This window comes from Perna viridis, chromosome 4 (genome assembly GCF_037379345.1).
Source record: "Perna viridis isolate PV_CMFRI_1.1 ecotype Kerala chromosome 4, ASM3737934v1, whole genome shotgun sequence".
NCBI lineage: Eukaryota > Metazoa > Mollusca > Bivalvia > Mytilida > Mytilidae > Perna > Perna viridis.
The window spans coordinates 27,151,967-27,179,966 of record NC_142448.1 but is presented as its reverse complement, the minus strand read 5'-3'; the positions used below and the strand labels follow the sequence as shown (position 1 = coordinate 27,179,966).

The following is a 28,000-nucleotide window of genomic DNA, read 5'->3' as shown; positions in this document are numbered from 1 at the left end:
TAACATTTCAATGGTTTATTTTGTATGACATAAAATTGTACATACTATTTCACATCTAAGCAATTACAGTCTTTAATCAATATGACCAACTAGCAATGGAGCACATGGTAAAATTAAGATTGCACTGGTCCCAAGTACACAAATGACAAAGTAAATGCATGAAAAATAACAAATTCTAAACTTCTATTCATTTGATGTCCTCCATTCCAATAATATCAATATGATTTCATCTACCTCTTTACTGCAAAGCTATTGGCCAACAGAAGGAGAAAAGAATCACCATATTATAAAGGTTATTTTCATTTCACTGAATCATCATTAATGGTGCATGTACAAAAATCCAGGAATGTAGTAAGTGCTACATCCATAACTAATGCAACAATGAAATTTAAAATAAAAAATTGTTAAAATATTTGTCATATTTCTTCTGCAGATACTGAAAATGTTTACATCAGTTAAAAAATATCCACAATACAAACATGTTGACTGCTGACATCACAAAACTAAAAAGTAATATAAAATGTTTTTTAATCTCCAATGAACCATACTATCCCCGATTTGTGCTCACAGAGAGTTTTTCTGTACTTTATAAAAGCATTTTATAAAACATTGCACATACAGCAACAGCTATACACACAGCCAAAATACTACAATAAACTTTGTTAAAACTTGTTTTTTAACTTGTTTGAATAAAGGCATTACAAAATGCGAAGAATTAGGTCAATTTTCTAAGCTAAATTCTCACTCAATGAGCAGGTGTATGACCAATTGTCTCTGCAAGTCCTTGCAAATGTTGCCCTCCCCTCTAAATTTTAAGCATTCTATTGAGTTGCCACTGTTATATAGACATCATACAATAGGTGTGTTCAGAGCAAACACTTCCAAATTAAGTACTCAAATGGTTACTATTGGTAGACCATCTTACCAATAGTGCTACATGTATGGATTATCCAACATGTGACTGCCAGCCTCAAATTTTCTCTGGACTGTTTTTTAGAATAATAACAACAAAAATAGAATTGGATGAGAATGATCCATATGGTTAAACCATTGATAAATGAAGATGCCAATGATATACAAAAATTACCACTGGTAGCATCCTGAACACACCTTACAAATGGTGTTTTCTTTATACATATTTACTGATTTGGTCAGATAGCATATCCAAGAAAATAAGAATGTTTTTTTGATACAAAATAGTACAAGTATCCAATGATCACTAAAAATATAAAACTTCATTTGAGCCCTACTTGTGATGTAATTATAGTTTACAAAACTTATTGAGTATTAAAATGTTAACCAAGTATATTTTAATTTATAATATAAAAACAAAAAAATAAAAATACCAGTAAGTAGAATTAATGTAAATCTAACCAATAGAACTGCATGTATTTAAATAAAAAATTGGCTGCCATACACCTTTGCTTGATGAGTAGTTTTCCCCAAGTAGTCCATATGTTTTTTTTTTAAATCATATAAATAAACCAAAGCTATTTTCAGTAATGACTTTAAAAAAAATTATATCTAGGTACATATTCTTCAAAATAAATGAAGAGCACCATTTCAAACTTGGCAGTAAATGCATTTAGGAGGTAGACCTAGGGTACAGGACATAACTCTTACAAATCATTGAACGTTTGTGTAAAGCATTTTATATCTTTCTCATCTAAGCATCAAAATAACTTGGATTGATTTCATTCTATTTCAAATAAAAGCTTGATAGGCTTTGGTGAAATTGAATATATTGCAAACATATCACTGATTTTATGAGTGACGTCCCTTACCCCAGGTCTTCCACCTTAAATGAATTGTCTAGCAGTATAAAATTCTTTCCTAAAATTAGAAGTTTGGCTGAATGACTTCATTAATACATGTTGAATATAGCCTATAAGTCTCAGTAGGTGCCCCAAAAGACTTCACAAGAACTGCTTTGTCCAGGTACTTGGTCCAATGTTTTAAAGAATAGGTTTAATATAGAGTACAATTTAATAAAAGAAATTTTTCAAATGAAACAAAATAGATAGATAACATAAGATCTTATAAGATAATAACTTTCATAAAATTCTTCTTTTTTTGCACAATAAAAGGAAGGAAATAGCATTAAGTATAGAGAAAAGTTTAGATAGTCAGTTTGATCTCCATAGTGAAGAATGTTATACATGTTTTGGTAGACTTATTTTATAAAGATCAAGTAAATATGTATTGAAATATGAATAGACCAAAAATTAAAGAGATTTTGAATTCACATTTTTTTTGCATTGTCATAAAAAAGAAAATTAACCTCTTGTGAATAAAACTAGTTTTCAAATTAATACTAATAAAGATGGGTCATCAGTTTTTTTCATGCTTTTAACAGTGAAAATTCTGGTTTTAAAATGAGACTTAGAGACTGAAAAAACTGAAAAACAGAAAAGATTTACAATAAGGTTAATAGATAATAAAAATAGGAAGTGTTATCATATATTCTCCATACATTGGAATTCAATATTAAATTTAAAAATAAACTGTAATGACTCCTTTATTAAGTACGTAAACCTACGGCAAGGGACACAACTCTTACAGTAACTTGTATTGATTTCATTCTGTGTCATATGAAAGCTTGATAGGCTTTGGTGAAATTGAATATGATACAAACATATCACTGATTTCAAGAGTAACATCCCTTACCCTAGGTCTTCCTCCTTAAGTAACTATAAATCAAATGTAAGAAAAGTCAATGCAGTTCATTATACCTAGAGACCAATGTTAAAAGTTTTAATTCACACTTGAGAAAAAAATGAATAAAATAGAACCTTAATGAAATAAGCTAATTAACAAATAAATTAGTTAATTAATTTGATGGTTTATATTTGACAAGTTACATTTAACTTTCTGTTTTGGGTTTTATTTAACTTGTCATTCATGGAAATTACTTTACATATATACATAGGCTTCAAAGGCATGTTATATTTCCTGCTTTGTGTAGAACATGAAATCTGTGAAAATTAGTACCCCTCATATTACAACTGGGTTTTTGTGGGTAGGCCAAAGCAAAAAATTTGGTTACCAACGTAAAGAAGATTTCAAGAATCCACAGATTTATGTTTCTTTCCTAATTCACGAAAATTGGTACCCACGAATAAAAGTACTTTCACAATACCTGTGGATGTGAAGATTTGTAAATCATATCCATTAATTTATTACAATCTAAACCTTACTGTAAAATAAATTTTTATTAATACATAACCAAAGATTAACTTCACAAAAATGAGTATCACAACCATTTTGATAACAAATGATAATAATCTTACCTAGGATCTACCCAGCTCAATGACTGAATAGAAAATGCCATAATCAGTTTCTAACTACAACGTTTCAAACTGATGGGAATATTTAACAGAGCTTACGAGAAAGCATAGTGTGTATGCACAAAAACCTTGGTATTAGCCCAAGCAATAAATCTACATTAATTTCCTTACAATGAATTTCACTATATATGTCATTTTAAGTACAGCATATATGCCTTATTATTTAGTAAGACTGACTTAATTCTATAATAGAGGACTAAGTCATGATAATGGTAATCAATATGAATTTAACCTTTGACCTTAGAAGCACTGAGAATCTGACCAGTCTGACAGGAAGTTAACACAGGTAATACACCAGGTAAATCTGAGTAATGATCTTAACTGGTTTTGTATCTTTAACAAAGACAAAATGTTCAGTAAAGTTAAAATGTTTGATAAAGTTTAATTAAATAAAGAAAAAAAATCCTAGCTGATGTAAAACTGTACAAGGCATAATTATTTTTTTTTAAATTCAATATTTTTAACTTCACCTGCCTCATATTATCACTTCATGGATGAAAACTGATTTGAGCAATAAACCAAGAATCAGGCAAAAGATGGCATATTTCTTGGAGTAATTGTGATAGAAACCAAAAAATAAAAGAAATTAGGTAATTATGACTACTAACTATAAATATAACAAGAATAGATATGGTGAATATGTCAGCTGATGGCCACCCATTGGTCTTCAATGAACAAGGAAACCCTCACACCACAGGGCAGTCTGAAACTGGCACCAAAACATCATTATACACAGCTAGAGCAAAAAAGTTGTCCTTTCATACTCAAGTAACATAAAGTAAACTAAAGGTGAAAATGGAACAATATGATTCATGACAAAAAATATATAATATCTTTTTGAATTATTTGCATTGCCATTTCTATATTTTTTCCCTTTTGGATTATTTCACTGAGTCTGTGTTAATTATAACTCAGAAAAAATAATATAATCACATACATAATCAAATAAAAATAATAGCAACAGCAAAATAAACTTGTTAAAAAAATATGATATTCAGTCTAAAATAAAGAATAAAACTTTGCAGAACAATATCAAGAACTTGATTGCACATCTTGAAAAAGCTTGAAAAAGCTCCATAAAACTTTGAATGTAATAGACAATATGAATGTTGAATGTCATTTGTTTTCAATGCTATAATCCATCATATTGGTTCTGCATTGTCTCCCTTGGTGGAGGGGCAGTATTTCCTGGTAAAGATGTTGCAGAAACATTCTTTTTCATTTTCTTCTCAGTTTTCTGTTTCTCTGGCTGTTTATCACTGAAAATTCAAGCACAAAAATGAAACCGTACCTTGGAACTGACAAGTAAACAAAACAAGAGGCTCCCAGGAGCCTGAATCACTCACCTTCTTGAATTTTGCTTTTCAAAGGCAATAAATTAAACAAGAAGTTGTCCAACAATTTTGACTAAAAAGGTCTCTGGTAGGACTATCACAAGATCTTTTCAACAACTGAATGTTTCTTTTAATTTATCATAGTTTTCAAGATATTGACTGAAAACTATTTAAAAAAGAAGTCATTTTTCCCCTTTCAACAACAATAACTCTTACAAGGAGTCTGAAGACTTTTGTAGTCCTAATAATATGGATCATTTCAGCTATTGAAAGAATTTTGATAAACCTAATGGTTTAGGAGATATATGTGAAAAACTACTGTCTGACCCCTATGTTCTATTTTTAGTAACGGCAGCCATATTTTTTGACGAATCATTAATCCCCACATCAGTTCTCTGCAGGATACCCCAAGGAACATTCATACCAAGTTTGGTTTCAATTGGTCAAGTAGTGTCAGAGGAGATTTTGGAAAGAAATAACATAAAAATAGCAAAAATCGTTGAAAAAAGGGCAATAACTCCAACCTGGCTTAATGGATTAAAACCAAAATTTAACCTGAGATAGAATTCATCATGCTGAACACTTTTATGTCAGAATCCAGTTAAACCTAATGGTTTAGGAGATATATGCGAAAAACTACTGTCTGACACTTATGTTCTATGTTTAGTAATGGCGGCCATGTTTTTTGACAAATCAAAAATCCCCACATCAGTTCTATGCAGGATACCCCAAGGAACATTCATACCAAGTTTGGTTTCAATTGGTCAAGTAGTGTCAGAGGAGAAGATTTTGGAAAGAAATTGCATTAAAAATAGCAAAAATCGTTGAAAAAGGGCAATAACTCAACATGGCTTAATGGATTAAAACCAAAATTTGACCAGAGATAGATCTCATCATGCTGAACACTTTAATCTGGTCAGAATTCAGCTAAACCTAATGATTTAGGAGATATGTGAAAAACTACTGTCTGGCCCATACATTCTATTTTTAGTAACGGAAGCCATGTTTTTTGACGAATCAAAAATCCCCACATCAGTTCTATGCAGGATACCCCAAGGAACATTCATACCAAGTTTGGTTCTAATTAGTCAAGGAGTTTCAGAGTAGAAGAATTTTGTATAATTGTTAACGACAACAATGGACGCCAAGTGATGGCAATAACTCACATGGCCTTTGGCCAGGTGAGCTAATGAACTATACTTAACCAAGGAATAGACACACACTCTTACAATACTTTGTAAATATAGTTCTTTTTGTTGAACTAATTTAAGCACATAAAAAAAAAAATCAGTGAACAAGAACATGAATGTTCACTTATATTTGTTTCCAATGCCATTTAACTTTAAAAAGACATTTAGTTATAAATAGTAAAACATGCTGGACAGGATTAATAAAGAGTAATCAAGGGAACCAAGGTTATAGCAGTTATCAAAAGAATGTAATCCAGGGACAAAGACCAGACATGGAAAACAGACATACACAACAAAGAACATAAAGAACTAAAATCATACATACAAAGTAACAAAAGCAAAGAAAGCAGTAATGTATGTTTTCATCTCCTACATTATTAGGAAAAACATATTGTTCATGCATTGTAACTTAATTCTAATGCAAAAATGCATCAACTGGGACATGATTTTTACCAAAATAAAGATATACAGATTTATCCATGTACTAGATAATTTCTTGGAATGGAATTCATATGGCTAGGGTCAATCTAAATGAATTCCATATACTTAGGAATTGCCAAGTCATGTACCGAGTGTAACTAATAGCTGTTCTTTCTGTCTACCATGGAACTTACCTAAAGAAAGGTACAACAACAACTAGTTTTGCTTTAGACACATTATCAGCAAGGCCTGGATCATTCTCCGATAGATAATCTACAACAGAGCGAAGATATGACTGGAACATTTTTCTTCTTCCTTCCACAACCTTGGCGTCCTGAAAATATATATGTAAAAAAATATATCTATATAGATGTGGCATTATACCTCATTGTCAATTTTAAACATAGCGAAAAGTTAGTGGCTTAAAAAAGTTCATGAACTGTCCAAATATTTAAAGGATTAGATTTGCTACAAAAGTTTTACTAGTTATATATACAAGCAATAGCAGTATAAAGTAAATAAACTCCTGTTATATAGCTACTGGACAGACAAAGGATGACCTTACTTAAACTTTCAAGGAGACTTTCATAGTACAAATACTTTTAAAATTACAGATGATTTTACAAGGTCAACAAAGCGGAAATTGGCAAAATTGGAAGTAAACATATATTACAAAAAAAAAAAAAAAAAATTGTAACGGTAAAAACTGGATTTGAAATAGCAGAAATCCGCTAAAAAATGGAAGAATATCATTCCTGTAACATAAACCCAAGACATGAAAGACCAATACACAGACCAAAAAAAAAGACATACTGCACCTATTGACCAGACTTGACCTCCATTGAGCAGCACAAATGGTGTGATGCAAGAAGCAGGTATTGGCCACTTTATTGGTACACATGTGCTGACCCTGGTTTTCATTCAGGTTTAAGCTGTTTTCCATTTTTAAATGTGTGGACTTTTTTTTGTTATTGTTATTGTTTTTTTTTTTTTTTAATTATATAATATGTTCTGCATACACTGTCCTCTTGGTAATTAATACTTATTTATCTGCATAAAAATAAAAATAACATCTCTACCAACAATCCAATTCTACCAATCATATCAAATATAATCTAAAGAACTTGGTAGAAATACAATGTAATCGGTATCCCAACTTACCTTTTTACCTATAGTTTTCTTTGGAGGAAATTCATACTTATTAATTATAGGAAATTTCTTTCGTAGTAACATGTGTAGGTCTCTAAATTCACTGTAACGCCTGTAAACGTTCCATTCTTCATCCTTGATTCTTACATAAACCTATAATAAAGTTAGCATTAGAAAAGCATTGTTTAAGACGGTAGACCTGGTGTAAGGGACATAACTCTTTAAATCAGTGATAATGTTTGCATCATATTCAATTTCACCAAAGCCTATCAAGATTTCATTTGAAACAGAATGAAATCAATCCTAGTTACTTCGATGTGTACATGACATTGATGTAATTTGCAAAATACAAACGTTCCAATGATTTGATGAGTTGTGTCCCTTACACTAGGACTACCTCCTTAAGTATGCAATTTTTCATTAGCCAATCATACATGCAAATAAATGAAAGTTTATATATCTTAAAAATTATGAATCAACATTTTCAAAGATGAATCATTATTGGCAATTATTCTGATAACCTAGAATAATTAAACACATATTTTTTCATCGTTGACATCAATTCTTTACTAAGTGCAGTGATTAACATATATTGAAATTAAAGGCAAGTTTATTCCAGAAAATTAAAATGCATTTACCTGATAAACATGATAGTTATCTCTTGGGGAGCCTCTGATAAAGGCTGAAGGTATCCATATATTGATCAGTGACTTTGATTGAACCGATATGCTGAAATTAAAAAAAAGCAGTGATGTTAACTGAAGAAAAAAAATATGAATAATTTATAAAGCCACCATTTTTTAATTTGTCAAGTACAAGTTAATATATCAGGTTGTTGTTTGTATTGTTTGATTAGATAGTTTAAAATGCTAGGAATTTAATCAACTCACCTATCTCCATCAGGTGACTGATCTCCACTTAGATATGAACAGTGATTTAATCAACTCACCTATCTCCATCTGGTGACCGATCTCCACTTAGATATGAATAGTGATTTAATCAACTCACCTATCTCCATCTGGTGACTGATCTCCACTTAGATATGAACAGTGATTTAATCAACTCACCTATCTCCATCTGGTGACTGATCTCCACTTAGATATGAATAGTGATTTAATCAACTCACCTATCTCCATCTGGTGACTGATCTCCACTTAGATGTAAGTCTCTAGGTAGCTAGAATATAAAAATAATTGATACAGAGAAAATACTAAAAATTCTGAAAGATTATCAACAATGAATTACTTTTATACTAAATATCTAGTTTTTCTTACCTTTGAGTTTTGCTGGTGTAGATGATCACCAGCTATACCACAAAGGCAAAATTAAGAGAAAATAATGGAAGAACAATATTCAAAATTGAATGTCAATTAACATCTTTCTTAAGGCACATATAATACACACTATTGAATGCAGTATTTTAAACCAATAATCTCAAAACTTGTCAAATCTAAAATCAATCAAATAAAAGCTCTCAACAAAAATCCTATCAGCACCAATCATATTCTTGAGTACTAATACTACAACATTTCACTTCACTTTGTTAAGTGAAACATATTTTTTTGTCCAAAGAAAGATAAGTTTTGACAGGTTTGCCAGCAGAGCTATTTTACATTTTTTGCTTTTATCAATAATTAAAAAAAATGTGTATTATGTATTGTGTGTCATACATACTGGTCCTCGTAAATCTACAAGTTCTTGTTGAAGTCTACGTATATAAGCTTCCTTCCCATTCAATTGTCTGTGTAACATTTCATTAAACTCCATCAGTTCTCCATGCATTTCAGCAACCTAAAAATAAAAGAACACATATTATTTACCAAAAAAAACAAAAAACAAAAAAACTCAAGATTTAAGTATCAAACATTTTCAAATTTGTCTTTTTCAAAACAAGTAAATGATATTTATTTCAATGATTTGCATCTAAAAAAAAGTTTGCTTCTGTTATGTAATAATTGTTATTGTCACTGATCCATTGAAAATTCGAGCACAAAAGTATTTCAGTAAAACCTTAGTTGTGAAATAATTTTCACCTAAAACAAGATGTTGCGCTCTACATCATGCTTAGAATACCCCACTCAAAAAAGTAACATAGTTGTATGGTAAACATGAAGAAGATAAGCAAAGAATCTGGAAAGGGAAGATATAGCACAAGTCACCATGCAAAAGAAATATACCAAACATCTAAGCATTCCCTTCAATAGAAGCTGAAAAATCTTATATAAAAATTTCAATTATGCATCACCTGAAAAAAATTACAATGTAATATGTTGAACAGGAAAGAAATACCGGTATGCAAAATCTGTTGCAGAAATGTGTAACAGACATACAGACGAGCATGATAATTTCAATAGAAAGGAAGCATCACAAATTTTAAAAGAACTTCCTGATATTATTTTAATACTATCAAGATAACAATTTTTATAAACCAAAAAGAATTATTAGTAGTTGTAATCTATTATTAATATTTAGTCTTTAATACATATCATTGGTGTTAATATTGACAACATATTTAGCATACATAGTTTATGTTGATAATTTCTTTTCCAAACCTCAAATGATTTTTTTCACCAGTCTCTAACCTGTATGAGTTTCTGTTCATACTCAGAGGCTTCATGGCTGTAATCTATATTGGGCTTAGCAGGAGGGATGTTTGGTTGTGGCTCCTCAACAGGTACACCAAGTGGCACTAAGAATAAAAATTTTGTAATTACTTTAGTATATCTTTACACATATACATGAATTACTATAGTAAATTTTGAGAAGGTTGTGTTTTCTTTCTGGATATATTCTGCTATTTCACAGAAAAAGAAGATAAAGCAATATCCACCCTTAAAAAGATATAAACTGGAAACTGGGAATATCAACCAATCAAATTTCTGATAAAACACCATTTTACAATTTGTTTCTAGAAGAATGCCAATATATTCATAAAATACAAATCTATCAAAGATGTTCATTCCTAAATAGTAGGTATGGTAAGGTACAAAACAAGAGTTATAACATCAATCAGCAGTGGGTACAGTTAGTTACAAAACGGGAGCTATAACATTTATCAGTAGTGGGTACAGTAAGGTACAAAACAGGAGCTATAACATCAATCAGTAGTGGGAACAGTAAGGTACAAAACGGGAGCTATAACATTAATCAGTAGTAGTTACAGTAAGGTACAAAATGGAAGCTATAACATCAATCAGTAGTAGGTACAGTAAGGTACAAAACAGGAGCATGTTTCTACCCACAAATGTGATATAACACAGTCCTTTAAAAAGCAAAAAATTAAAACTTTTCACCAAAATACAGCACAATGCTCTTGGTGCTTCTAAACTTAATTTGATTAAATTTAAATCCAATTAAATTATTTTTGTCATTTCTGATTCCACGGTGCCTAAAAGCTTAAGAACAATAAAACAGCACTACACCGTATGGAACGGTAAAGTGCTTGATTATTACATGGCAGTGCTTAAATTGCATTCAGAGAATTCTTAAAAAAAATTCATCAGTAACAACTTGTAAGCATACTATTATCATCCTGTGTTCCCTCAGCTCTCAGCATCTGTACAGCATTTACATATCTTCTCAACTGATGCTTGAGTAAGTCATTCTCTCTAAAAACAATTGACATATGCTTAACATTTCTTGCATAACAATTCATAAACTATTGTACGACCTTTTTCAAAATTGCGAAAAAAATATCTAGTTTGTTATCATAATTTAATCTTCTATTATGACAACTGACAAAACCGCATTTATAAAAAAAAAATTGTTCCATGTCCAAAGTTTGATCAAGGTATTAACTTGCACATTATTATCTAGTCATCAGTGATTCTCAAATTTGTCTGAAGGATTTATAGTAGAAATCTTTAATATAAATTTTATCCAAATCGGTTTAAAAATTTAAGAGTTGAAGCACATATAAAGTGTTAATGAGAGATGCAGACATGGCTAGCATTTTTAAGTCCCTGTGTAACATTGCCAACAATAAATGCAAACATTGATTTCAAAAACTTTAACTTAGGGAACACAAAAATGAGTGATCAATGACACTGATACCAAGCTCTGTTCTTTCCAGTCAGAACCATACAATGATAATTCTTATATGATTTGCCTATTAAAAAAACATTCTCATATCATTGGTTCAGAAAGATTCTGGTACTGGTTCTTGAAGTTATTTATTTCAGGATAAATGACGCTGATGTTACTACTTTTGTTTTAACCAATGCAAACAAGGCGGAGATTTTATCTGATGTTTATGATGTATATGTGTATCAAGGGTTCCATACTATGGTACACCTGTCCATAAAAACTCCAAGGCAAACTTAGACCTTAGTTTATCTATTTACTTTTGAAGAGATTGATATTTAGCAGCTTCTTTCTCCTGTTTCTGGCTAAACTGGACTTTCATGTCTTCAATCTCTGCCCTCAGTGTAGATGAGGTCTCCATTTCTTGTTCCAACATCAGCTGTAAATTCCTGTAGCAGAAAAAAAAATAAATTATTATTTTTTCATCTTTTTATTGTTTTTATTCTATCTCAGAATAATAGAAATTTAGTTTCCTGACAGACTCATCAAACAGTAGCAAATTTGCCTAGACTTATAATTGCACCAAATTAACCTGGATGTTATTTTTGCATAAAAAGTATTTAAATTTAAATTGAACATTTTAAATTAGTTTCAATCAATTTTATCCCATTAACTGGAAAGAGTGAATAACAATACGTACTACCACGAGTACTGCCCTGAATACTTATCAACTGTCACTATTTGAGAGAGATTTGGCTCATGAGAACTCTATAATTCAAATATTCAAAGAGCAGTATTGACCACAATTAACAATCCAAGATTCAAAAAGTCTGAAAACAGCACTATCACCAATTTGAAGGCCCCTCAAATTGTTTTCTTGGTTGCTAAGGACTATTTCATGCATAAAACTCCCATGGACATTTTAAAACATTACCTGGAAAATCAGGTAAAAATTCATTTTAACTGAGAAAAAAATATTTATTCAACTTACTTATTCTGTTCTTCAACTTCATCTTTCCTGAGCATCATGGCTACAACTGCCTGCTTTAATTCATCTGAAATTGTGTTAATCTTCAATACATTGAAACCTATCTAAACCAAACACCTTTTGGGACTTAAGAGATTTGTTCAGACAAGGCAGGTGCTTGGTTTACATGGGTTCAAACTGATATAAAGGGACTTCAGAAGACCTTAAATCTGATTTAAACATGTTTCATTGTAATAAACAACAAGAGGCAGTCAAATTGACAGCAAACCAGATTTTCTCAGCATTAAATGGTTAAAGTCCCTATTTTTACAACAAAAAATGCCACCACTCGGAAATGGCAAAAGTGATATTTGTAAAAACTGAACATGGGACAATATATCCAAATTAGAAAAGAATCTTCTAAATGCATGGGCAAGTCATTGCATGGGCAAGTCGTTGCATGGGCAAGGCTTGGCAGAAGTAATCAAATAAATCTAGACTGGTAACCTTATCATTGATCAAGCATGATCAAATATCAACTACCATCTTACTTGTTGTCATGGCATCTTTCTTAACATTATCTTTAACATTTCCACCATCTCCTGCTGTTCTATGGCTATAAAACATCAAAAGTGAGATTACAATTAAAACATACACTTTGAAAACATTTCCAAGATTTTAAAGTTTTTGAACTACTTTTTTAATTTAAGTTGCATGAAAAGGCCACTACATTATTTAATAAAGTTTCCATTATATCCCACTATCCAATTTTGCTAATAAATATATGAGGCAAGGACTCAGTTTTCTGAGATTTTAATTAATACAATGTTTAGGTTTCAATACATATTTTCTTGGTTAAAGCTGTTCACTTAAAAATAAAATAAATATTTATTTCAATTTCTCTCCATAATTACTTCTATACATTTACATATTATCATGTGGTATTTGCCAATAACAACTAGACAAAGAAAATAGACACTAACAACAAAAATCATAAAATAACCAAAACATGTGTAAAAGAGAAACCTGGACTCCACTAAAAATCAATGAGTATGAACTTATTGAAAGTGTGACCTAGTTGTCCCCTCACTCAAATATTAAAGTACCCTTGGGTCACACTCCAACAAGGATTGTAATTGTGAAACAAAATATATTTTGGAGAATCCCTAAATTCCAAAACATTTTGTTTGGACAACACAACTGACAAATGATAACCACAAAAAATGACTTTCAGGCTAGCCATACTTAAAATTCAAATCCACAGACCTGTGATCCATTCCTCTCTGTACCATGTCAAGAGCAAAAGCTGCTGTTTGTACATCTGTGCCACTAAATGTACTGTGCTCTGATGAGTCAACTATAAAGAAAATCAACTGTATTTTAAAAACCGTAATTCATTCCATCACTTATAAGTGAAACACGTTTTTTTTCCTCAATAACGCAAGACCTTTAAAAGGTTGATTATCAAGACAACCATAAAGATTGTCATTTTAATACTAAGTATTCAATATTGTGCACATTTTAAGATATTACAAACATTGCAGGGGTCGCGCTGGGCTTTGCCAATGTCGCAATTTGCGATTTTTTATTTGATCTGGCAACAAAAATAACCAATTGGCAAATTTCTTGGCGCCTAAGTTTTGTATAATAAAATTGACAGGAAGTTTATCAGCAAGGGATATTTTCTCTAATTATCAAATTATGTTGGCACCTGGTCAGAGTTAACTGACCATGACCAATTTACGACTGAAGGCAATTAACGGTAATTAGACCAGACGACCGTGACTGACAATATCCTCATGGGAGGTGACAATCAAATGTAAATATATTATTGAACCAATCAAAACTCTCATCATCTGGTCAAAGGTAAACACATATGGCCATGTGCACGTGGCTACATACAAGCTTCACAGCCCTGTCTAACCATGTGATACATTCAGAAAAAGACTTACCTAATAACAGAATAAATTAAATCCAATAAACAATAATTATCCCATCAGGAAGTGTCTAAACACTTAGAAATTAAAGAATTGATGAAAGAAAATGGATGACATTTGTTTACACTGTTGCCATGTAAAATAATCTGTAAACAAATAGAATGGGGATTCCCAAAATCTAATTGAGGAAATACTATTCCGATACCAAGATAATTAAACAGGGAAACAATTAATGGTCCATGGTACAAAATGTAGTTAGTTATAAATTTTATCACGAAAAAAAAAAAGAATCTAGTTTGTTAAATTAAAAAGAAATCAAATTATATTGTAAGATAAATTAGACCTTGAAGGACAAAGGTAAAATGCTTTAAAATCAGGGACTATGTGAGAAAAGTAATGAAGTCCTTGGTAGAAATAAAATACCTGTTTCTGGAGTAGTACTTCGTTATTTTATGCATATGAAAGTGACAGACTAGAGCTAAAAACCTGTTTCATTCATGCATCAAGAGTGAATCTTGTGTACATGCATGTCATGAATGGAGAGGTTATTTTGATGAATTGACAAAGATAATTTATCAGTGGTCTTAATACTGTCATATTAAAAAAAAAAAAAAGTATAACTTTTTTGCCCCCACCCTAATTTCTGAAAATTGGCAACATAAAATGGCAGCTGGCGATTTTTCTGGCGACAGAATTTTGGAAGCCAGAGCAGCCCCTGCATTGACCTACATTAAAACAGTCATAACTATGATCCTTTCCTTACACAATGATATGACATACATTTTAGGGAAATTTAATCAGATGCATGAGAATATACATGTTTGTGACCAAATCACTACAGAATATAAGGCTTTAGCGTAAGTTCCATTAGAGGACTGGTGGACCGCAGACACACTGACAAGTTATTGATGTGCCCTATCTTGTGGGTTGGGCATCAAAACTCATACAAATATCTTCCATTATTTCATTTACCTGATGAACCAAGAATACTATTAGATTCTGATCTTAATGGAGATACACCTAGTTCAAATGGTTCTCCTGCCTGGTTCACTGGTCTCATATTGTTCTCACTACAAAAACAAATCCCCCAAAAATATTTAAGGACATTATCATATTATATCAAAAATTATTTATTTGTATTCTATTAGGAAATAAGATGATAATATGTCTGTACAAATATGATGAAAGATAGCTAAATATGCTGGAAATGCATAAAATCATTTGTCAAATGTCTCCATAATAGCAGAAGCAAATCTTCAATATTAATACTGTGCAAAGTATGAATTATATTCATTTCAGATTACACCAAGTATAATGGAAGGACAGATGACAGTTGGATAAAAGAAGTCAAGCAGCTACTAGATCTGCTTCCACCATTGGTAAACAGCATTTATCATAATCATACAATAAAAATAAGCATTTTTATTATTATTATTATTTATTAGTTTACCTAACATGCTAACATATTCACATCAAGTCAAGTGTCTTGCCAATTTTTTTCTTCAATCAACATTTCAGTAGGTTTAGCGAAATAATTTGTTTGAGAAACAAGTCTTATTCATGGCAATTTGCATTGCTTTAAAATAATTTTGTTATAGAATACTGTGTTTATTGACTCTTAAAAGAAAACAAAGTACAAGTTTCAGGAAACAAAACCAAGCATTGCTGAAGCAGCCAGTAAAAGAAATCTTTGTATGTACCTGATATCAAAATCAGCTGAGCTAATAGAGGTTTGGTCAAATGAGGAAACTGATACCCTGCTAGGTTCCCTGTTCAGAACATAGCTTTGCCCGCTACTTTCTACTGAAGGAGAGGTAACAGAAAAAGACGGAAGGTCTTCCTGACTAGTTTGTGAAATAGCACCCGATTTTTTCTCTGAAGAACCAACATGGTGAAGTGATGGTTCCGAATCTTCTTCATCAAAACTAACAATGTGAGTATTTCTCTTCTTTTTCTTCTTCTCTTTCTTCTTCGAATCTGAAAAGTAATTACAAAATGTAACCATCCAAACAAAACTAATACTCAAAATAAATTCACAAAATGTAGCAATTCCTCAAAACCAGTTCTCAAAAACTGTTTTAGTTACTGATGAAGAAAACTACTTTGTGTAATTTTATGCTATGTGAAGCTCAGGCATAAAATGTTAGGACGGTGTGGCACTTTCTTCAAAGTAAAAATTATCTGAGTGAAAAATAAACTAAAGGCTCTAGAGAGCCTGAATCGCTCCCCCTGTCAAAAATAGTCTTTTTAAAAATCTTTCGAAAGCTGAACTCTTGACCCTAGTATACTATTACGCAAGAATCATTTAATCAATAAAGAGCATCTTAGTTATCCACCTGGTTTTTATATCATAAAATAAATCTCTCATAGCCATTTTTTGACTTTTCAAGAGCAATAACTCTAACATCAATCAACAGATCTTCATGAAAATTACTGCAATGGTCACAATCCATCCTACTAGTAGGATAATAGTAGTCTCAGAAGAAGTTTTCACAAAAGGAAATGAAAATTCAAGAAAAAAATCCATTTCAGGACCCATAATTCATTCATCCATCAATGAGTTTTTCAGAAATTTTTGGCATAGGTCCAATTCATCATGCTAATCAATTTTACTCCCTGCCAGATTTTAGCTATACCCAACTGTTTTTGAGTTATTTGCAAAATTCAGCAATAAGACCCCTATGATCTATTTTTAATAATGTCGGTCATATTTTTAGCAAGATCATGGTAAAAAATCCCCATGCACAGACTGATGAAGATGCTAAGTTTCATTTCAATCCATCCAGTAGTTTCAGAGAAGATGTTTGAAAAAGTTAATAGACAACCTACAAAATGTAACTTTATTGGGACGTATGAATTGATCTTGCGATGAATCATTAATACATAAATTACAATACAAGGTAATTGACAAAACTGAGATCCTGGGGAGGGGGTATGGCTGTCTAGACCTTTACACTATATCTGTATATTTGGGCATGATTTTTCATAGGAACTTCAATTCTAGCTACCTAATGACCCTGACGGGCTTTCTTCCCCTGCAATCACAGGACGTGGTTCTTCCTCTAGTCGGCTTACTAACTTTGACGAGTTTGGTACATTGATAACTGTGGTTGGACGTCGTATTGTATTGAGATCTGGATTGTCCACATTAATAGCAAACAGAATTGATCCAAGTCCTGAAACACAAGAAAAAAAAAGAATTCATTCCTGTTCAAGTTCTGAATAAAAATGAATGATTTTTAATGTAAGAAGAAAATAAATTCTATAGTTTTGAAAGTTTATAATTGTTTCATCAAAATACCTGAATGCTATAATTAAGTATGTTTACAATTTCAATAGATGTGACAAAGGTATAAGAGATTTATAATTGAGTAAACAGCTATTTTTAAGCTATAACATAATAAGCTCACTACATTTAGTGGTATTAATATTCATAACTAGAAAACAATCAAAATCAGAAAGGAAAACAGCCTTCCAAAAACAAAACATTGTACCAAAAATCACTTTTGGGGTTATTATTTGCAGGGACAGGTTGACAGACGAATGAACCAGAATAACGTAATATGTCTGTCAAAATACAGGTCAATCATAAAATCTTACAAAACACCAATAAATGCCCTTCAGCCAGTTTGTTTCATGAGATGACAGTAGAGACAGTGATGAGAGGACAGCGATGAGAGGACAGTGATGAGAGGACAGTGTTGAAAGAACAGTGGAGACAGTAATGAGAGGACAGTGAAGACAGTGATTAGAGGAAAGTGAAGACAGTGATGAGGACAGTGAAGACAGTTATGAGAGGACAGTGGAAACAGTGATGAGAGGACAGTGGAGACAGTGATTAGAGGACAGTGGAGACAGTGATGAGAGGACAGTGATGAAAGGACAGTGGAGACAGTGATGAGAGGACAGTAGAGACAGTGATGAGAGGACAGTGAAGACAGTGATGGCAGGACAGTGGAGACAGCAATGAGTGGACAATGGAGACAGTGATGAAAGGACAGTGGAGACAGTGATGAGGACAGTGAAGACAGTTATGAGAGGACTGTGGAGACAGTGATGAAGTGATGAGAGGACAGTGGAGACAGTAATGAAGACAGTGAAGACAATGATGAGAGGACAGTGATGAAAGAACAGTGGAGACAGTGATGAGAGAACAGTGAAGACAGTGATTAGAGGACAGTGAAGACAGTGATGAGGACAGTGAAAACAGTTATGAGAGGACAGTGGAGACAGTGATTAGAGGACAGTGGAGACAGTGATGAGGTCAGTGATGAAAGGACAGTGGAGACAGTGATGAGAGGACAGTAGAGACAGTGATGAGAGGACAGTGAAGACAGTGATGGCAGGACAGTGGAGACAGCAATGAGTGGACAATGGAGACAGTGATGAAAGGACAGTGGAGACAGTGATGCGTCTCTCCCTAGCCCTACAATGATTTACAATGTCATACACACTTAAAGTTTGCCTTGACCTCTTACTTATCTTACCTGCCAGTCATGTAAAGGAAGATGTTTTATAACAAACAAAAGTTCAATTCAATAATTTTTAATAAAAACTTTAAAAAAAACTTTATGTAAAGTGAGACAGAGACCTATGGTATCTACAGAATTTCATGTTTCCCCATTTTTTTATAATGATATGAGTTTATTAAAAGTTTAACCACTGGTACCCATTTTTATACACCTCATCTAAACCACAGCTTAGAAAAAGAATAGGTATTTTTTAAAATTTAAATTTATATACTAATAGGTACCTTATTCTTTTTGTCATTTTGTATTAATGAGGAATAATCTTGTCCACCTACAGTACGAACTTGTTATGGAAGAAATAATATTCACAGACAGATTAAGATATATCTTACCTGCAGCCATATTAGGTAGCATACTGTTTCTTTCTTGGTCTCGTAAGAATGCCCAGTTCTCATAATGATTACTACAAAAAAAATACAATTAAAAGTTAATCAGTATTTTTACTACCTTTGTACCTAGCTTAGTGTTTCAATTCTTTCCTTAATAAATGTTTACCAGTATAATTTTTAAGTACAGTTTTGTTTACTTCTGAAATGGAAAAAAAAAGGAAAAATTTAAAGATATAATCTGACTTATTTTACAACTAATATCCTTTTTACTGTATTCAACAAATTTACAAATGTAAGAAGATGCTCCAAGAGCAATAATAAAAAAAAAACATCTTAAATGTGTTTTTTTTAATTAAACAGAGTTTTTGGTATCTTCTTCTCAGTATGGTTAACTTGCTACAGACGGATAGACATCTACATCAAAGTAGAACTTTTAGAATTTATATAGTTAAGTCTTTGAAAAAATGTCAAATAGGTCTACATATGTTGGTTTAAAAACTAAAGTGCATTTTGTACATATAGAATTATGTAAAAAAAACTACATAAATTAACAAAATCATGGGAGTGTAAAAGTACTGTAAAAGTACTACTGTGTATGAGGTACCAATTTTCGTGGTTTTTGTGGTTAAACCAGACAACAAAATTTGGTTCGCAACGAATAGTAGATTCCCATTGATGAGTATACTGAAATCCTCAAAACCATGAATTCAACAATCCATTAACTTGTGTATCTTCCCTAATCCACGAAAATTGGTGTCCACCAATTAAAGTACTTTCACAGTATACTGTTAACTAATTTATTTTCGATAATTTCGCAATCAAGAAAATATCATCAAAATATTGCCTTGAATAAGTCTTCTATTTATGGAATACAAGTTCAACTGAGTGTTAGTTGTCAAAAAAAATAATCCTGAAAGGTGAAAATAAGTTTCTACAAAAATAACTTGGTTTACAGTACTAAAAAAAAAAAGACACAAACAAAAAAAATGTTTCATGTCTACATTTATGGTTGTGTCATTACCCAAGCAACTCATCACTTTCCAATAACATATGCATGTATCTCTCAAGAGAATGCTCATTTAATGAGGCTCTTAGCCATGCCCTCCCACGTCCAGCATCTGTGTTGATGTGTTTAAGGGTATAGAACCTGTCCTGCTCATGTTTAGTTAGGTGTTCCTTCACATAGATCCAGAACTCTGAAAAGTAAAAAAAAATCATTATTACAAATTCAGTCTTTGTAAAGTTCAAACTTTTTAGCCTAGACATTTGGTGAAGCAAGCAGATATTTGCAACACTTAAGGAGGTAGACCTACAGTAAGTGACATAACTCATGAAATCAGTGATATGTTTGCATCATATTCAATTTCACCAAAGCCTCTCAAGCTTTAATTAGATGCTTACATTAGATTGATGTAAAATGCTGAATACAAATGTTCAAATGATTTTTAAGAGTTGTGTCCCTTACCCTAGGTCTACTTCCTTAATCAAAATTCAGCATACAATATAATAATACAATACAATATAGATGGTGTCTTGCTTTGTCAAACATACAATCAGACACTTAAAAGCATTTATTTTCCTGACTGACTGAAAATTTGTCATCATTTCCCTTATCTCAGCAAAATCTAGTAAGAATTCCAATTTCTGCAACATTTTGGTCACATTATTGCGACTGAAAAGCCATGAAAGGTAGTTGTTATCCACTCTGTCTCCCTATGAATTAAATATAGAAAAATGCTGATCAGCATAGCATAGCTCCTAAATGTTTAATAAAAATAACAATATATATATGAAACATAGTGATCCTAATACATTCTAAGTAATTAATTTCTGTTTTATAAGTAAAACATTATATCACTGCAAGTACAAATGAACGACATTTTCCAGGAATGTTCATTTAATGTTTTTATTCTATAACTGTATTTTATAGTGTAAAATCTGAAACATACACAGGAAAACAGATAATCAGAAAATGGTTACCTCCTTTCTGCTTTAAATGTTGCTCAAAACAAAAAAGGCTAACAGGAGAAAATATTACGCAACTACACAAATACAGCAACAGTATACCATGTATAAGTATAGAAAGCCTAGAAAAATACATTAATTACCTGGTTCAACATCCTTATTAGTATAATCAGCTATAACATCTGATACTTTATTCAGTCCTGTGATTTCTGTCACCTGTCTGTAAAAGATATGTACACCACTGTTATCCAGTTTATTTCAGTAAATAGCCAAACACTATAAACCAAGTTGTTTTCATAGATACTTTGATTTGCATTTTATAGTCTTTACAATAGTACCTGTGAGTGGTGATTTACTCCCAAAATTGAAATGTAGGTACATTGGAAAAGCCCCATTGACATGTTGTTGATTTTGAAAAGGTTCATTTTTGATTTTTTTATGGTCTTAACAAAATGTGATTGTTTTACCACAGTTTCAAAAAGAACAATTAATTTGAATTAAGCATTACACATATTTGCTGCTAGAGAAAATTGTGTTTTACTTTTTCTTTTGATTAAATAAACAGATATATGTAGGAAATGGGGAAAAACCCATATCTAAGCTTTATAACATCACTATATTTATTATATTTTGAACATTATATTTTTCATTTTCTTACTGCTTAATATTTTTCTAGCATTAGGCTAGTGGTATGATGCTATAAATACCTGCAATATCAAAAGATAATGTTACATAATTCTTAGCTCAAAACTACAACAAAATTGTTGTAAACATACCTGTTAACCTAGTCTAACCTTATTGTGGGAGATCTCCTGCAATCCATAATAAAATTGCAGGAAATTTAGTGTGATGACATTATTGATATATTTTGTTATGTTATAAATTCAATAATACAGAGGATTTCAAATTTTTTATCAATATACATAAATACATGATATATACAAATGAAGCAACAATATTAATTATACATGTACTTCACAGAAGGTATGCTTGGTATGGCATAAAATAGATTTTGTCCAGTTCCAATGTTCACCACAGGCGTGTCAAGGAATTTGGTTTTGACAAACCTGCTTCCTTCTTCAAAAATGTGAACAAGAGTAGCAAAGAACTCTTTGGTGCCCCTATTATTGCTTTCATCACATAAAATACTGAATGGATTCTGTTTACAGTTTTCAATCACTGTGCGTCTGTAGCCTCAAGAGAGCCTGATTATGATTTGGGCGCATTTAGTCCTTTTACATAAAAAATTCTCTGCAATTTTATTGTCATGGAATGTTTTTTTTTCACCAAGTCAATAAAATGATCAGCCACAAGGAATGGTAAGTTGTGTTCAGCCACAAAGTTCGTTCATTTCTTGAGATAACTAGTCATTTGAAATTGAAAATCATGCTATTTGTTGATAGGAAAAAGATAATTCTAAAAAGATTTGTGTCAATCAGCTGTTTCTAGTTTTATGACATAAACAAAAAATGGGGGACAATAAATGACAAAAAAATGATAAATTCAAATACAGGAGCTTTTTTCAGGAGGAATTTTTGAAACCGGGAGATGGATGGCTCCCGCATGGGAGATATTTTTTTTTTTGGGTCAACAGGTAAAATTACGGGAGGGTTAACAACTATGGTTGCAGATCAATTTATTTTTGCAATGTAGGATGTCAATCCAATTTCACTGCTACTATTGTGTCGAACATTTTATAGGAGATGTTTTCTATTACATGTACATCTATAACAAGTCTAATTTTCATAAATTTTTGTGGGGGTTTTTCTTGCTCCTTCAATTATCAAAAATAAGTAGATTTATGGTACTTACTTCAGAGCTTGAAATGCTTTACTGCTTTGCTTTAACCCATGCTGTAGGACAGATTCCCATGCTGAACACAGACACGAAACTCTACTATCAGCATCTGCGGCTAACTCTGTTCTTCCTCCAAACCTGACTTGACACTGTAATATATAATGTAATGTCTTAAAGCTGATAAAACAGTCAATTTAAGCTTTTCAAGGAAGAGCATCAATGGAAAATACCATATAAAGGGTTATATTCCTAAGGTTTCGACGTGAAAATAAATTTAAGCTCATTAAATTTAAATTGAAATATTTACTACCTATGGAACAATCATTATATAACTTCAAACAATTTTTTGTATTTAATTGTCAATCACTGTAAGCATAAGGCAGTGGGTAGAACATGGCATGAAATAACCCACTACTCTGACAAGGTACTTTTACTATTAGTTCCATCAGAATCTTAAATTTCTGATATTGTAGGGAAAAAGACTCTCCAAACATTTCCAGTCGTACAGAAATAAAAAATGAACTTTTCAAATAGAAAAATGAAAGTATATTGTCAGATCAGTTGGTTTTTGATATGCATGTTTCTGATCAGTGGGGTTTTGACATGCATGTTTCAGATTGGTGGGGTAATGACATGCATGCTTCAGATTGGTGGGGGTAATGACATGCATGTTTCTGATCGGTGGAGTTTTGACATGCATATTTCAGATCAGTGGGGTTTTGACATGCATGTTTCTGATCGGTGGGTTTTTGACATGCATGTTTCAGATCAGTGGGTTTTTGACATGCATGGTTCTGATCGGTTTGGTTTTGACATGCATGTTTCAAATTTCCCCTTTTGCCTGATTCTTACATAAACTTGTACTAAAAAAATGTAATAATTCATGAATACTTCTAGATAATACCTAAATGAGAAAATATCGGCTGAACAGATGACAAAGGATAAATAATATGTTTATTTATTGTTACAATATCATTTCAATACAGTTATTTAAATAAGTCATTAAGCTTCTTCATGTGCATCAGATAAAAACCATTTTTCTGAAATACAAAAATAATAGTTACCTGTTTGACAGCATCTAATAGTCTAGTGAGTAAGTTCTGTCTTTCATTCAAATGTGGATCCTCCCCTAGAAAGAAAAAAAAACAGTTATTTGTACAAAATTTTTCCAGCATGAAGTAATTTATATTGTTGTACAGGGCATTACTAATTCATAATTCTCACTGAAAAATATGCTTCTGTTATCTAATATCAGTAAGCTGTAAATCCTGATTGAATTTTTGGCACTATAATTTGTCTTTGTCCTTCCTTTATCATTGTGATATGATTTCAGTTCAATATTCAGTTTCTTCATTTTATTTCTGAAATTTTGTTTAAAATGTTATAGTAAACAAAAATTAACATGTGGTTTTTCATATAACCCTTATCCTTAGACTGGGAGATAAAGATTATATAGAACTCAATGTTCTGTAGAATTCAAAACTAAGGGAGATAACTGTAAATGGCACCAAAATACAATAGAAACTGTTTGGTTTTCAATGTGGACTATCTCCTAGGAGCAGACAAATTGGAATGAATGATAATACATTTCATCATATAGACCTACATGTATAAAGTAACTTAATAACAAAAATAAAAATTTGTAGCCTTTTTTGTGGTGTATTGCATATTACAGAATTTGCATGATTCTTACAAAGACTGCTACTTAAATACAGGTGTCAAGCAAACAATTTGACATTAAAAGAACTTCTTGGCTTGTGTTTTTAGAAAAGCAGAGGATGACATTACAAGCACAAACTGGAGGAACTGATATCAAAAGACTGATAAATAAGTTTTACAGTGTAGGAACAATGCGGTAGGTAAATAGAAAAGTTTGTAAAAATTCAATTTATTTAGTTAGAGTACCATTTCATATTGAAAAGACCATGGTAATTGCAGATTTATTAAATCAATGTAATAATAAAACTGCTTTTTATGACAATAAAATTTATCATGGTTAGAAAAATATTTTCTGCAAATACATGTAGCAAGACCTACGAACAGGCCTTTCTTAGTATGACGGGTCCAGTTTGTCAATGGACAGATTCGGCATGAAATTAATATACCTGGTGACACCTGCACTGTGACACAGTTATTTATACTATATTGGAAAACCCTTGGAGGCCTACTGTTAGTAAATTGCAGTCCCAACCCAAGGCCTAACGCCACTTTGAGATGCCTTAATTATCAATCGAACAATTAACCACAGATCGTTCAATACATGAATCGTCATCAATTTTAGCTATGAATTATGTTTTTATTCAGACTTGTTGATACAGTATATGTTCATTAGAGTTTGTTCAACATGTTTTAAATACAAAATTGTGAAGGACAAAGTGAAAGACTATCCCGAATGTTTAGTTCCAGACAAGTTTCACACGATCCTTTATAAAGGTGAATGCATTGAATATGTTAAAAGTTTTAACATATTCAATATATTCATTTTTCTTTTAATATCCTTTTAAAAGTTTTAAGGCCCTTACAACTATTTAAAGGAAATCGTGAGAAAATATGAACATAATTTTTTTTTTCAGAAACTATGATTTCCGACCACAAGTTCTTGTATTTGTATCATACCAAAAACTTTTTTTTAAAAAATGTAAAAGATTATTTGCGTATTATCTTGGTCATCAATTGAATTATTTAAATACTTAATTAAGTCATATCCACCAGTGGGGTACTTAATTAAAACATACAATATGTGACTGGCATGCTGGTCCACCTGTGTAATGGCACAGTAACAATATACAGGAAGTAGCTGACACATAATAACATTCATGTTTTGTTATAGATTTAAATTATATATAATTTAGAATTTGTATACAGTTGATTAATTCTTTTTTCGTTCTCATCATCATATCGTCACCCTCACATCAATCTCACAGATTTTAACTGAGTATGGGATATAGAAGTATACAGTGTTGAAAAATCACAGGTTTCAATGCTATTATATGCTGATGATAATTTTTAACTGATGGTCTCCAGCAGATCTTTTGAATTTTTCAGGATCCAAATTGAATTAATATCACTATGGGAGTAACAAGTGTTGTGGTAGGACTGGAGACCCTTTTTAAGAACTGTAAGTACCATAGAAGTTAAAAGTTTTGAAAGAGGTTTGGTGGTACATCATTGCAGATCCAGCTATGTAATGTTGTTTGTATGGATTCCTGTGGAGTTTAGGAATCCAGTACATAGATGGTAAATCACATTCATTGTCTTTGGTAGAGAGGCCAAAAGAGGATAGCACAGATTTATGGTTTTCCACAATCTCCTCTTTGGAGAGTGTGGTGGAAGTATAAGTCTTATCACAGCTATTATTTTCTACATCTACCTCTGATAATAAACATTGAATGTAAAATGTTTTGCAGAAAAAAACAATGTTGTTTTGGGCTTTGCCTCCTGGGACGACAACATACTTGTTATATATAGTAGACAATGTTTTTGCTATATCGAGGACTTTGAAAACTGATGTAGGATTGGCACTCATTGACCTACTTAAACTTTCATTCATTTCAAAATCTCATGGCCTTTACCCACTCTGACAGAGAATAATGTCTTCTTGTCCTTGTTTTATCCATTTCTTGTGTAGTCCTCCACGGCATCCATAAGAACTTTTAAAGTTATAATTCCAATTTATGGAGCATGGTTCACGGTACTTGGACCTTTAGAATGGATATTATGCAGAGATTTGTTTTCTATGATGGTTAAATCTCCTGTAACGACATGACCGGAAGGACCATATTTAAATGAAGAGTTTTTGCAAGAACAGTCTGGTTGTTTAGCCTTGAAGTCCTCAATATCAAGATTCGGCAATAGCCGTTTATAATTGAAAATTTTGGATGCAATGGGTGAAGTACTGGAATATGAAATAATTGGTATTGAAATATGGGAGAATTTTGTTGGTTACGCTTTTGTGATGGAGGATGTTGGCCAAATTAATTGCATCTATACCTTTATTGACAAATGGTAGTGGAAGAAATGATCTTTTTTCTTCATCTTGACATTTTACACAAACTGATTTAAAGTGTCTGTGGAAACCAATATCCAAAATGATGGCAACAAGTCTGTATAATGGTGAGGTAGGTTCAGAAGCAGAAGGGTCAAGACTTGTTTTGTAAAGGGAGAGTAGTAGAGTGAGAGGTATAGAATAGAGTTTGGTTCGAATGTAATAAGGTCCAAGAGGTTTTTGTATGAAAGGAAGAAGACCATCTACATGTATGGAGACATCATGAATCATAGGTGACGTATTGTAGCGATGGCCGTGACTCCTTTTCCATCTTGGATTTTTGTCAAATAAATTCATCACATTATGCTATAGTTATATTGGCATGAAAGGCTTCCTTTACTTTTGATGTCATTGCACCCGTAAGTTATTGCAGTACTTAGTTGAAGCCATTAATAGTTGTACATTTGTGGATAAGCAATATTTCCATAACAAATCAGGCATTTCTGTCACAATTCAATATGTTTTTGATGCAAACAGGATGTGTGGACAATAAGCCTGAAGAGGCTCCCAGATCACAAAGGCGTGGATGAGGAGCCACTGCCCAAGAGTAAGGGGATGGGGGGGGAGGGGAATGCACTAATGTTTCTTTGGGAAAGCTTCAGGTTTCATGTTTTAAATTGGTTGTAAACATTATAGCTCTATGCTGTGCTCACACAGGAGAAAGTTTCAAGACAGATCATAATTATGAAAGAAATTGTAGCAGTAGACAACCAAGGAGGCGAATAATTTTTGTGCAAAATTGTGGGTCTTCGCTGTATAGACTATAGTGTGTAATTTACTAGAATATTCATTCAAATCTTTACCGTTCATTTTTATGCCCCCTTTATTCCTAATGTTTCCATGACTCTTTTTGAGTACACTTGTAGTTTCTTATGTAACAATAATAAGTTTAAATGGAATCATTAGGCAGCTTTTCATTTCTGAATTTTCTGTGGGTTGTGAACGTTGTGGTTAGCTCCCTTTATTGT

At 31.9% G+C, this 28,000-nt stretch overlaps 1 protein-coding gene across 1 annotated transcript; it reads right to left on the bottom strand.

Annotated features, from left to right (window-relative positions):
- LOC148619549 (sorting nexin-29-like) lies at positions 1–27,998 on the bottom strand. The gene is made up of 21 exons (XM_088579573.1): positions 27,836–27,998; positions 24,052–24,116; positions 23,003–23,136; positions 21,334–21,410; positions 20,247–20,421; positions 19,229–19,299; positions 17,376–17,543; positions 16,068–16,344; positions 15,340–15,437; positions 13,697–13,787; positions 12,982–13,046; positions 12,455–12,518; positions 11,784–11,912; positions 10,963–11,048; positions 10,023–10,129; positions 9,115–9,231; positions 8,567–8,616; positions 8,079–8,169; positions 7,453–7,593; positions 6,486–6,625; positions 1–4,606 (listed from the first exon to the last, which is right to left on the bottom strand). Exons 1-21 carry the CDS (start codon positions 27,840–27,842, stop codon positions 4,480–4,482), a joined length of 2,280 nt encoding a protein of 759 aa, XP_088435699.1. The 5' UTR covers positions 27,843–27,998; the 3' UTR covers positions 1–4,479.
- Between the last annotated feature and the right edge of the window lie 2 nt (positions 27,999–28,000).